Source organism: Heptranchias perlo, chromosome 2, assembly GCF_035084215.1.
Source record: "Heptranchias perlo isolate sHepPer1 chromosome 2, sHepPer1.hap1, whole genome shotgun sequence".
Taxonomy (NCBI): domain Eukaryota; kingdom Metazoa; phylum Chordata; class Chondrichthyes; order Hexanchiformes; family Hexanchidae; genus Heptranchias; species Heptranchias perlo.
The window spans coordinates 76,421,642-76,433,247 of NC_090326.1; the positions used below are offsets into that span (position 1 = coordinate 76,421,642).

At 44.1% G+C, this 11,606-nt stretch overlaps 1 protein-coding gene across 5 annotated transcripts in view; it reads left to right on the forward strand.

The window, feature by feature from the left end:
- LOC137340549 (zinc finger protein 385D-like) overlaps positions 1-11,606 on the forward strand; it is a 276,981-nt gene that overhangs the window by 262,700 nt on the left and 2,675 nt on the right. For 4 of the 5 annotated variants that reach the window (XM_068003069.1, XM_068003077.1, XM_068003093.1 and 1 more), the window contains 2 exons: positions 9,437-9,618; positions 9,733-9,855. In XM_068003069.1, coding sequence (XP_067859170.1) covers positions 9,437-9,618; positions 9,733-9,855 — 305 coding nt within the window. The remainder of the gene's footprint in view (positions 1-9,436; positions 9,619-9,732; positions 9,856-11,606) is intronic. The other variant, XM_068003085.1, reaches the window with a different exon arrangement.

Below are 11,606 nucleotides of genomic sequence, written 5' to 3' on the forward strand. Positions count from 1 at the left end.
TGCACTCTAAGCCATCTGTGTCATTGCCCCCAAATATTACTACAGTCATCCATTATTTCCATTTGTGTATTTTACTGACTGAGTCTTGTAGGGATACAGATGTTCCAGTGATTCGTCAACCTGGACAATAGTCAAAGAAAGTCACACCCACGCAATAGATTCGTTAATCAATGTGATTATTTAATGATTTAAACAATTAACTCAAGCATCAAGCAAATCAAGCAATAGATACAACCTTAAAACCAAGGATTTCAGTGTCAAGGCAGTTAGAGTGATCATCTCTCTTTTAGCTCTTCAGTTCTTCTTCTTCTTGGATGTCCTTCCTGTAGGTGAAGCTTCTTCAAGCTCCTCCAACTGCAGTAAAGAAGCTGCCACAGTGTCCCATCTTTATATGATTTTTGCCAGTTGGGGTGTGAGTAAAAGTTATGAGAAGTCCCAGTTTGGACATTCACCCACTATTGCATTAATGATGGACGGTTGGCTGGGCCACTCAAAACCGTGTGAACCCAGGTGCAGCCTTTTCACCGTGTGGAACCTGCTGGAGCTTCTTGTCTGTGTGAACCCAGGTGCAGTAATTTTAGTTGTCTTTCCCAAGGATTTCTAACTGCCTCAGCACTGATTTTCCAAGTCAGTTGTTTTGAGAACCAAAGTTGTTTTGAGAACCGAAGGCCTATTCGAAGCTTCTGAACATTGCTGTCTTTGCATTTTTAAACTTATAGGGCTCAATTTTGAAATGGTGGCGGGTTGGCAGCAGGGTTCGGGGGGTGGGGGGGGGGGGTCAAGGTACGCACGGCAAACCCGAATAAAAAATCTTACCTTTTCCGACGTGATTGCAAGGTAATTGACGATGATTAATGTTGTTTCCAGGTTTTGTGCCTGGCAGCCAGCATGATTGACAGGCTGGCTGCTTACAGGACCTGCAACGCCGAGTTGGGGGGGGGGGGGGGGAGAAAGAGAGAGAGAGAGAGATCTCATTGGGCAGTGTAACAGAGATTGGAGGGGGACAAAGATCGTGGAGGGGGGGACATCGGACATCGCGGTGGGGAGGAGACATCGGGAGATATCGGGGGCTGAGACATCAGAGAGGAGACATCGCACATCGGAGCGGGGAGATGCAGGTGACATCGTTTGAAAGGTAGGTTTATTTTGCTTTTTAACTTGTGAATTTTTAAAATTTAATTTCTTTACTTTATTTTTGCCTGATTCAGCCCTTACCAGGCGTGAATCGGAAGCCTTTGGAAAGCCGCCCAGGTAAGTGCAAAATCGGTTTAACTACCTTAAGTACCTCAATGAGGTACATTTGGTTCTTTAACTATCGTCCTGCCAGCTTTACTTGCTGGTGGGACTTCCAGGTTTGGGAACGGCACGCGCACACAAATGCATTTTTGTGAGACGCGGAAGTCTGCGTGCTGGAGCCGGGTTCCTTTCCCACTCCTCACTTCCGCGATTTTCGGAGCCCCCTCGCCACCAACGCACCCGCATGGACATTTTAAAATTGAGTCCATAATGTCCAAATATATTGTCTAAAGGGGCAAAGTTAACCCTTTTCTCCATTCTGGATGCCTGTCTTCTGCTCCAGATGCTCAGGTTTGTAGTGTGAATCCTAATGATATGGAGCGACAATATTTCTGTATCCGTTTATTATCTTTCATTGCAGCCACCAAGTTCATATCTGATGATTTGGGCGAAGATAAACAATTTAACCAAAGGGATGGAAAAGTGATGTATGTGTTGTTATCAGGATTCCCATTATGTTGACTATATCATCACATAATATAAAATCATGTTGAATGAAATCTTGTATCATTTCCCTTAGCCCTTTAACTTTATGTTACGTTGGAATAAAGGTGCCTTTATATCAAATTAAAGTGCCTTGGCTGTAAATTCCAAACGTGACCCACTCCCCTCACTGAATTGAGTGCATCATTTAGAAAATCAGTCGGAGAGGGCTGACAGACATGTTACTCTTGCCCCTCAACTGTCAGTCCTAAACTTTAACATATGCAAATCATTTTGTTTTACCTCAGTGTGCTGACTGTAGGAAAAGTGACTGAACTTGCAACCACATGTCAGTCTACATGCTCAATGAAGCATTCTCTTCAGTGTGTGTTAGGCAAGGGTGTTTGAACTAGGATGCCACTGTCAATACAACATGTATATTATACTGCCGGCATTCAACTTCTTGTTTATTACATCAGCATTCAAAACATTAATAATTTCCTATTGCTTTCAGTATAATTTAGCCTCTATCTGTCACATGAAGACTTGTTTAATATCACATGATTGTAGGTTAAAGCACTACATGCATGACTGAGCTCTCAGAGTGAAGCCTCACTCGACATGAGGGTGAGCTGGAGATAAGGCTCACATTGCGACTCTTCAACCTCTGCTCCTGTCCAGTGAGGCTCAATGACTGATGCATTGATCTGCTGAATTTGCTATTATAGCTAATCAAGATGTAACATGCAAAGGCACTTAAACCTTTTCATACATGGGGGTTGATTTTAAACCCCAAGAACGGGTGGGTTGGGGACGGGTGAGAGTTGAAAATTGTTGTTTTTTGGGTCGCCACCGCAAAATTTTCGGAATTTGCATTCCCAGTGGGAAGCCTGTACTTTTATGCGCCAACGTTAAACCCGGAAATAAAGCCGGGTTGCGGTCGCGACCCAAAAAACAACTATTTTCAACTCCCACCCGCCCCCAACCCACCCGTTCTTGGGGTTTAAAATCAACCCCCATAGAATCAGTGTCAATGTTCAGGCAATGAGTTTAATGAGTAGTCCCATGTTCGCAGCTCTGACCTTTCAGTTAACTTACAAATCACTTTACAACTATTCTACAATTTTTATATGGGCTTCTCTTGTTCAGTTTCCAAATGTTACCTCTTTACAGTATATCTACTCAGCCCCATCATAACTCCAATTCTGCCACTCACCTCCATACTCTGACCTCCAACCATTGTGCCATGGTGTGCATTGCGGGATTCTCTGTGGCCTTTGTCAACACTTCTCTATCGGCACTTTTACATTGAAGTGCCAGTTATAGGACAGTGGTGCTCTCCTCATTTACATTTCTACATTGCACCATTCCCCGTCAGCTATCTGGCAGAAGCAAGCCCAAGAAAAATTGGAGGATGGAAAGTCGTGGGGAGAACCTCAGTGATTCCCTGTTATGCGAGCTCGGCAGGTGAGGTTCCAAAGCACACACTCATGAGATCGACCCTTGGCTTTCCACTTCTGTTAGAACAAGTGAAGTCAGGCGGTTTATATTTCTAACTGCAGCCAATGGTGAACTGCCTTTGCTGTTGGATGCAATTTTATAATATAAAGGTATATGCTTCTGCACAGCAGAATGGGCCTGCTGGCCTTTCTTACCTGCTGAGATAGAGTACGCTACAAGAGGCCTTATTGACTTCCACTGAACTGAGACTTAATTGTAATTCCCGATTATTTCAACCAATGCAATAGCTTTGTGGTCTGATGCATTATTACTAATGCAGAACAGAGCAGTCAATCTTATTGAACCTGCTGTAAGGTTGTCAAGGTCACCTTAAGCAACACGATTGGCATCTAAAGGTCACAAAAAGTGAGCAAATACAGCTGTGGAGTGAGTAAATTTGAATGCAATGGTGATTTAAAGTTCCACTCACAGTTCCATCTGTTTGGCTCCATGGCTGCAGATGTGCTTGCAGAAGCTAACACAGACTCCAGATTATGTTTTTGCTGAGGTGTAACCTCCTCCCACACTGATCCTTGCTGATACATAGGCCTAGAAATTGGACCTCGTTGTGCCTGTTTTCCGAACGGAAAGCGGGGACACAGAGGTCCAGTTTAGGGGGCCAACCTCAAACATATCCTACACCAAATTGGATCGGAGGCTGTAGAGGCATTCCTGGTGTCAGCCCAAAAGAGGCGTTAGGCCTTTGAATATGCTAATAAGGGGCCAAACGCCTATTTTAGAACGCAGTCTGGGAATTTTTGTTTGCCCTGAGTGGAGCAGGTATTGGGCTTGCTCTGTTCAGGTTTACTTGGTCCTTAAAGGTAAAGGCCGCCACAAAAAGGTACATTTAAAAAAAAATACTTACCTTAATGTGGAGCCAAGGTGCTTCATCAAACTTTCATAATTTCAAAAATTTAACAATTGGCAACTAAAAAAATCACCCTTGTGCAAACCCCCAGTGCCTGACTTCTGTGCTCTTTTGCCTATCCTGGTGTTACTATGAGGTGGTTCCCCTGTGGTTACAGCTTGAGAGGTGAAAGGCTGAGAACTTCCACTGAGGGCACTTGAGATGGCAATGGTAGACGACCTTGAGGAGCTGTGACCAAAGAGAACTTGGCTGCAGACTGCTGCATGTTGACATTGGCCGTGGCACTCTGGCCCAGCTGGCCGGCTGGAAATAACAAGTGCACTAGTTGAGAGGCTGGCAGGGGAGCCGGCAGTCATCGTGAGAGAGGACAGCATGTGCCTGTTCCATGGCGCCACTGCCACCCTCATGGGGCTGTGCCTCAGCACTCCCACTGCTCTGCGCGAGAACGGAATGCAGGAGTGATGTGACATTCTCGAAGCCCTTTCATGCTTTGAAAGCCTGAGTTGATGCTTGAATCCAGAGTCAAGTTGGCAGCAGTCTGAGCCCTATTGAAGCGGTTAGAGCTGTCACCAGAGGCTCCATCACTGTGGCCCCCCATTTGCTCCATGGTTGACTTCATAGTTTTGATTTTCTACGCAAAGACCCCACACAAGTTGGAGCTGGACTCCTCCATGCTCTGACATTGTGTGTGAGCTCACCAGCACTTAGAAGTTCCTGTTTAGCCCACCAGTCTTTTTCAATAAGCTGTGACCATGAAGTCCACATCTGTGCCCTTTGCAGCAGTGCTAGAATGCAAGCTCTCCTCCGGTGAGCTGCTTCCTGGGCTGTCCTATCCCCCTGCTTTTCTCCTGCATACTTGTGCTGGGTGCATCGCCTGTTGCTTACCCCTCTAGCCTAACTTCTGAACTACGTGGGGTACCAGTCTCTGAGCTGTGTCTGCAAGGGCAAGGTCGAGTGAAGCTTCTTCTAATGTGCTCCGCTTGGCTTGGCTCAATTGGGCAACATGCTCGACTCTGAGTCAGAAGATTATGGGTCAAGCCTCACTCCAGAGACTTGAGCACATAATCTAGGCTGACAACCCAACGCAGTACTAAGGGAGTGTTGCATTGTCGGAGGTGTTGTCCTTCGGATGAAATGTTAAATCGAGACTCCATCTGCCTGATCGGGTGAACGTTAAAAGATCCAATGGTAGGGGAGTGCTCCCACTGTCCTGGCCAACACTTATTCTTTAATTAACATCTGCAGAACAAATTATCTGGTCATTTATCTCATTGCTGTTTGTGGGACCATGCTGTACGCAAATTGACTGCTGCATTTGCCCACAAAACATCAGTGACTACATTTCAAAAGCTGTGAAGTACTTTGGAATACCCTGGGGATGTGAAAAGAGCTATATAAATGCAAGTTCTTTTTTAACTACATAGCCACACAGAGAGACTGAAACATCGAAACATAGAAAATAGGAGCAGGAGTAGGCCATCCGGCCCTTCGAGCCTGCTCCACCATTCAACATGATCATGGCTGATCGTCTATTTCAATACCATATTCCCGCTCTCTCCCCATACACCTTGATGCCTTCTGTGTCTAGAAATCTATCTATCTCCTTCTTAAATATATTCAGTGACTTGGCCTCCACAGCTGTCTGTGGTAGAGAATTCCACAGGTTCACCACACTCTGAGTGAAGAAATTTCTCCTCATCTCAGTCCTAAACGTCCTACCCCATATCCTGAGACTGTGACCCCTCATTCTGGACCCCCGATCCAGGGGAAACATCCTCCCTGCATCCAGACTGTCTAGCCCTGTCAGAATTTTATACGTTTCAATGAGATCCCCTCTCATTTTTCTAAACTCGAGTGAATACAGGCCGAGTTGACCCAATCTCTCCTCATACGACAGTCTTGCCATCCCAGGAATCAGTCTAGTGAACCTTCGCTGCACTCCCTCTATGGCAAGTATATCCTCTCTGAGGTAAGGAGACCAAAACTGCACACAATACTCCAGGTGTGGTCTCACCAAGGCCCTGTATAACTGCAGTAAGACATCCTTGCTCCAATACTTAAATCCTCTTGCAATGAAGGCCAACATACCATTTGCCTTCCTAACCATCGGATCCAGTGAATCTACAGGGTCCCTCTGAAACTGCAGTAACCATAAGTTCTTGCTGTCACCATAAGAAACTACAGGTTTCTAACTAAATAATTAAAACTTGTGGGAGTATCCAAACCAGTGAAAAAGTCCTTCAAGTCTATTCCCGGTGTTAGAGGTGCTGATAGGTTTGGTATAGAGTGAAAACACTGACTAGGAATAGGAAATGCTGGGATCCAGCCCAGGAGCAGAATTGAAAGGGGCTGAGATTAACTTAAAAATGGATATTCCAACAGGACATATATAATGAACCAGCTGATCAATTATTTCAACCACATTAAATAAAACTGCCTAATTTTAGCAGTGTTCATTTTGATTTGGCATTGTAACAAGTTCTTCAGCTGGTTAAGCAACAAACTGCAGTGAATAACAATGTTGTAATTTATCATTTCTTTCTATTTGAAAAATAAGAAATATGCAAAAAAATTCCATGATTTGGTAAAGAGATGGTTTTATTGCCAACGAGTGCTCTTACCATGTCATGCATTTCAATAATAGTATGAATCATCTGCCATTTGCTCATACATTAATGGTGTTTGAAGAGTCATTCATTATAGGAGGAAAACATCTTATTCTTTTTAGCAGTTTCAAATCAGCATTAAAAGCATTTATTTTTCAATCTCATGTTTTATAATAATGCTGTGGCTCTGAGAAAGTAGCTCATATCTTGATTTAACCTGAAGTGTATCTTTTGGAAACAAGTAGCATTCTACTCCTCCAGTATATTCAACTGCCCTCCCCAGAGAAAAGGTTTTACCAAAAACAGCAGCCAGATTGTCTCCAAAAGATCTAATTGCAAGGAGACATGCAACTAGGAACGGTCACTTAACTTTTTTGGTCCTTCATAGCCTAGGTGCTTGCCCTCTCAGCTCCACTAATCTGAGGTGGGGTGTGGGAGTGGGGTGGGGGGGAAGGAAGTTGGGCACAAGGCCTAAGGACTACTTCTTCTTGGCACCCTTCTTAATGAACACCCACCTCATTTCACTGGGAACCCCAGATCAAACCTTGGAAATCATGGGGCAAACACTATTCACACTATTGTAGAAAAATCATTAAGTGCGTGTATAAAGAACGAGTTTATGATTTCACTGCAAGTAGTGTAGTGTCCCTCCACTGTCTCTCATTTGTCACACTGCTTGTCCGACATTCAGTACTGGATGAGCAAAAATTTCCTCCAACTAAATATTGGGAAGACTGAAGCCATTGTCTTCGGTCCTCGCGACAAACTTTGTTCCCTAGCCACCAACTCCATCCCTCTCCCTGGCCACTGTCTGAGGCTGAACCAGATCATTCACAACCTTGATATCCTATTTAACCCTGAGATGAACTTCCAACCACATACCCGCTCCATCACCAAGACCATCTATATCCACCTCTGTAATATCGCCCGCCTCTGCCCCTGATTCATCTCATCTGCTGCTGAAACCCTCATCCATGCCTTTGTCACCTCTAGACTTGACTATTCCAATGCTCTCCTGGCCGGCCTCCCATCTTCCACCCTACATAAACTTGAGCTCATCCAAAACTAGGCCGCCCGTATTCTATCTCGCACCAAGTCCTGTTCACCCATCACCCCTGTGCTCCCTGATCTACATTGGCTCCCGGTCCGGGAACGTCTCGATTTTAAAATTCGCATCCATGTTTTCAAATCCCTCCATGGCTTCGCCCCTCCCTATCACTGTAACCTCCTCCAGCCCTACAACCCTCCGAGATCTCTGTACTCCTCCAATTCTTGCCTCTTGTGCATCCTCGATTTTAATTGCTCCACCATTGGCGGCCATGCCTTTAGCTGCCTCGGCTCTAAGCTCTGGAATTCCCTCCCAAAACCTCTCTGCCTCTCTACTTCACTCTCCTCCTTTAAAACGCTCTTTAAAACCTACCTCTGTGAACAAGCATTTGGTCACCTGTCCTAATATCTCCTTATGTGGCTCGGTGTCAAATTTTGTTTGATAAGCCCCTTGGGACATTTTACTGCATTAAAGGCGCTGTATAAATGCAAGTAGTTGTTGTAGAGATCAAAGGAAGTTTTTCTCCATTGTGTTTTGAGTTAACCACTTCACCAACATAAGGTGCCTGTAGTGATCTGAGGATTACAGTTATCCACCCCATATTTGGCTTGACTACCTCAAGCCTCTCCTACTCAATTATCAAATCCTCTTACTGTTCCAACATTATCTAGGAGGATAAGGACTCTTTTTCAACAAAAAAACCTCCCCTTTTGACCTTCTTGCCTTTTCCATCCTCACTTCTGACTCCAATGCAAGGAACCTATGGATTTCTTCATCTCCAAAAATGGCTCAGTATCCTGTTGGCCCACTGTCTCCCACACCCCTGACTCCTTGCAGCTCTACTGCTTCTCCAAGCCTGACCGCTGAATGCTCTACAGTTTCTTTTCTATCTCCTCTTCCTCATCAAACTCATCTCTTTCATGAGAGCCACCACCCACCTATTCCTCCAATCCACTCCTGACCCAGCTCGTGACCAGTCCTTGGCCTTGGCCCAGTGGTCACGGACATCATCAATTCTTCTCTTTCCTCAGGCAATGGCCCTCTTGCTTTCAAAAGTGCTGTCATCACCCTTCTTGAAAATCCCTCCTTTGATTCCTCCACCTTCCCTAGTTACTGCACCATTTCTGACCCCTCTTTGTTTCTGAGGTTCTTGGACACTTTTTTGCCATTCAACTACATATCCACCACTGCATGTTTGAATGCTGGCCAAAGCATCAAAATCACAGTCAAAGTTAACAGTATTATCCTCTGTGACTGCCACCAGAGGGTGTCATACATCTCCTGTGCTGGTTTCTCCATCTGAGCCCACATTTTCGCTTCCAGCATGTTTCAAGCTTTTAATGTTGGCCCCCTCCTATACCTCACATACATTGACCTAGAAATTGGTCCTGGCAGCGCCTATTTTTTGCCCATTATCAGTGACTTTAGAGTCAGCTTCCATATTTAAGCCAATGATTTCCAGCTGTCTGTCACCACACATGGCTCCATGACTTTTGCTGTGCTGTCTGACTAACATCAAGTTGTAAATTAGCCACAACTTCTTTTAAATGGGTTAATCCTTTAATTAGCGATATCATAGGCGCACATTTGGTATTCAGCTGCTAATATTGTCAACGGGGATTCTAGCCTACAATTCAGTTCATATCTTTACAAATAGATTCTGTTTTAGTGATGTTTTATCATTTTCTTCAACAGGATCTAAGCACAAAACTATGCTGGAAGCTCGAAATGGTGGAGGCCCAATTAAGGCATTTCCCAGACCGGGCGTCAAAGGCAAAACATCCACCAACAAAGAAGTTACTACCGGCCTGCAGAATAAAACCTTTCACTGTGAAATCTGTGACGTGCATGTCAATTCGGAAACACAACTCAAACAGGTTAGTCTTAAGAACATAACGGCCAAATCCTCTAAACACTACAAATTTTGTATTTTTCTGTGCCATCTGACCTATTTTCTTATTTGCCGTCTTTTACTGTTTATTTCAACACAGCACATAAGCAGCAGAAGGCACAAGGACAGAGCTGCAGGAAAACCTCCTAAACCCAAATACAGTCCGTACAACAAGCTCCAAAGGGGTACCAATGCACTTGCGGTAAGCGCATGCATAAATGCGGTAAGCTCAGATAACTAAACCAAAATTAATAACTGGATAAATTTTATCGCATGCTCAGTGGTTGCTCAAGGCAGGCAGGGAGATGCATACAGTCATATTGCAATAACTAGTAAAAAAAAAGGTGAGCTCTAGCAGTTTATTGTTCACAAACTGCTAGTAAAACACATACTGATGATCATCTGAGGGTATTGGTAGGCTTTTTCTGGCATAGTGTCTCATTTGGCTCTCATAACAAAGCTAGAAGCTAGGGGAGTACAGAGCCAAATTCTAGATTTTATCCAGAATGTGTACCCTTGCTCCAAGTCAGTGTAAACGTAGATGTATGAGTCATTGAACCTATCTCTCTTGAAAGAGGAGTGAGGCAAGATTGTCCACTGTCATCCACCCAATTTGATGTCTTCATCCATAATGACATCATAATAGATTGTCTGTTCTAAGCATTTCTGAAAGAACTGCAGTACTTTTTTTTATCGTAGATGAAATTGTGTTGTTGGCAGATTCACCTGGGGATGCAATGAGCTCTACTCAGCACTTTGAGCAACAAGCTAACTAATGGGATAGGATGAAGAGTGCCCCCCAAGTATGGTATTATGGTTTTGCATGTCGCAAGAGGGGAGCTAAAAGGAATTGATTGGAAGATGTAAGGAGCATCCTTCCCAATTGTTGATTCTTATTGATACCTGAGGGTCTTGGTGAATACCAAATTCATCCTTTGAGACAGTGCTGAAAAGGGGGAAATGTTGTTTTGGTCTTTCTCATCTTTCTCCAATGACATCAAATTCTGAAACAGGTTAAGCTTGCAGCATGTTTCCGAACAGTTCTCCTTGGCCCACATGCAAGATCTAGGACCAGGCCATGAGGTGGATTTGTGGCAAAGGGGGAAATGGTTAAGTATTCTCGAGGGGGAGGCAGCTTCTTTGCCGAATCCCTCACATGAAGACCTATATTAAGGGGTTGGCAATGAACAAACCCTGTACATGGCATTAGACTTGGATATCCAGAGTATCAGGATAGATGGCACATCGCAAGTTGTCCTGCATAAAAGCAGATGTCTATCATATGACTAGTGAGGCTTGAGACCTGTATTCAGGGATGAACAAATAGTGGCTTGCTGATAAACTAAGCACTTTTGGCTGGATAAATTCCAGGATTGCTCTTGTACACATGGGGTCCCTAAGCTTTGGGTTTGCTAACCTCCACCTAAGCTTTTTTTCATAGGTTTAAGTGGGATGTGTCTCTATGAGCAGAGAATGCGCACAGAAGAGTATAGAAAACAGAAACTCTACCTGTTTGCATTTCTCAGTAGCATGGTGTTAAATATGGTAATGCGTTTCTGCATGTGTCGTGCCCCTAACTGACTAGAAAAGAATCTTCAGTAAAATTATGAAAATAGGATTATAGTTTAATAGTTTGCTGAGTGTCTCCCTTGGCTGCACCACTCTTGAATATTTTATCACTTTCCAATGAAGAACCAGCCTTAATATGACATAAATTGGGGTGGACTTTGACTTTGTGCGATAGTGTAAAATGGTGATAGCGAATCAGCAGGCCTGGTAATTTTAGCATTGAGGTGACCCTGACCAAATTTTGGTTGACCATCAATTCACCAAATTGTTCATATGACTGTGAATGGCAGTCAAATTATCCAATCATCAAATAGGAACATTGGAACATAGGAACAGGAGTAGGCCATTCAGCCCTTTGTGCCTGCTCCGCCATTTGATAAGATCATGGCTGATCTGTGATCTAAC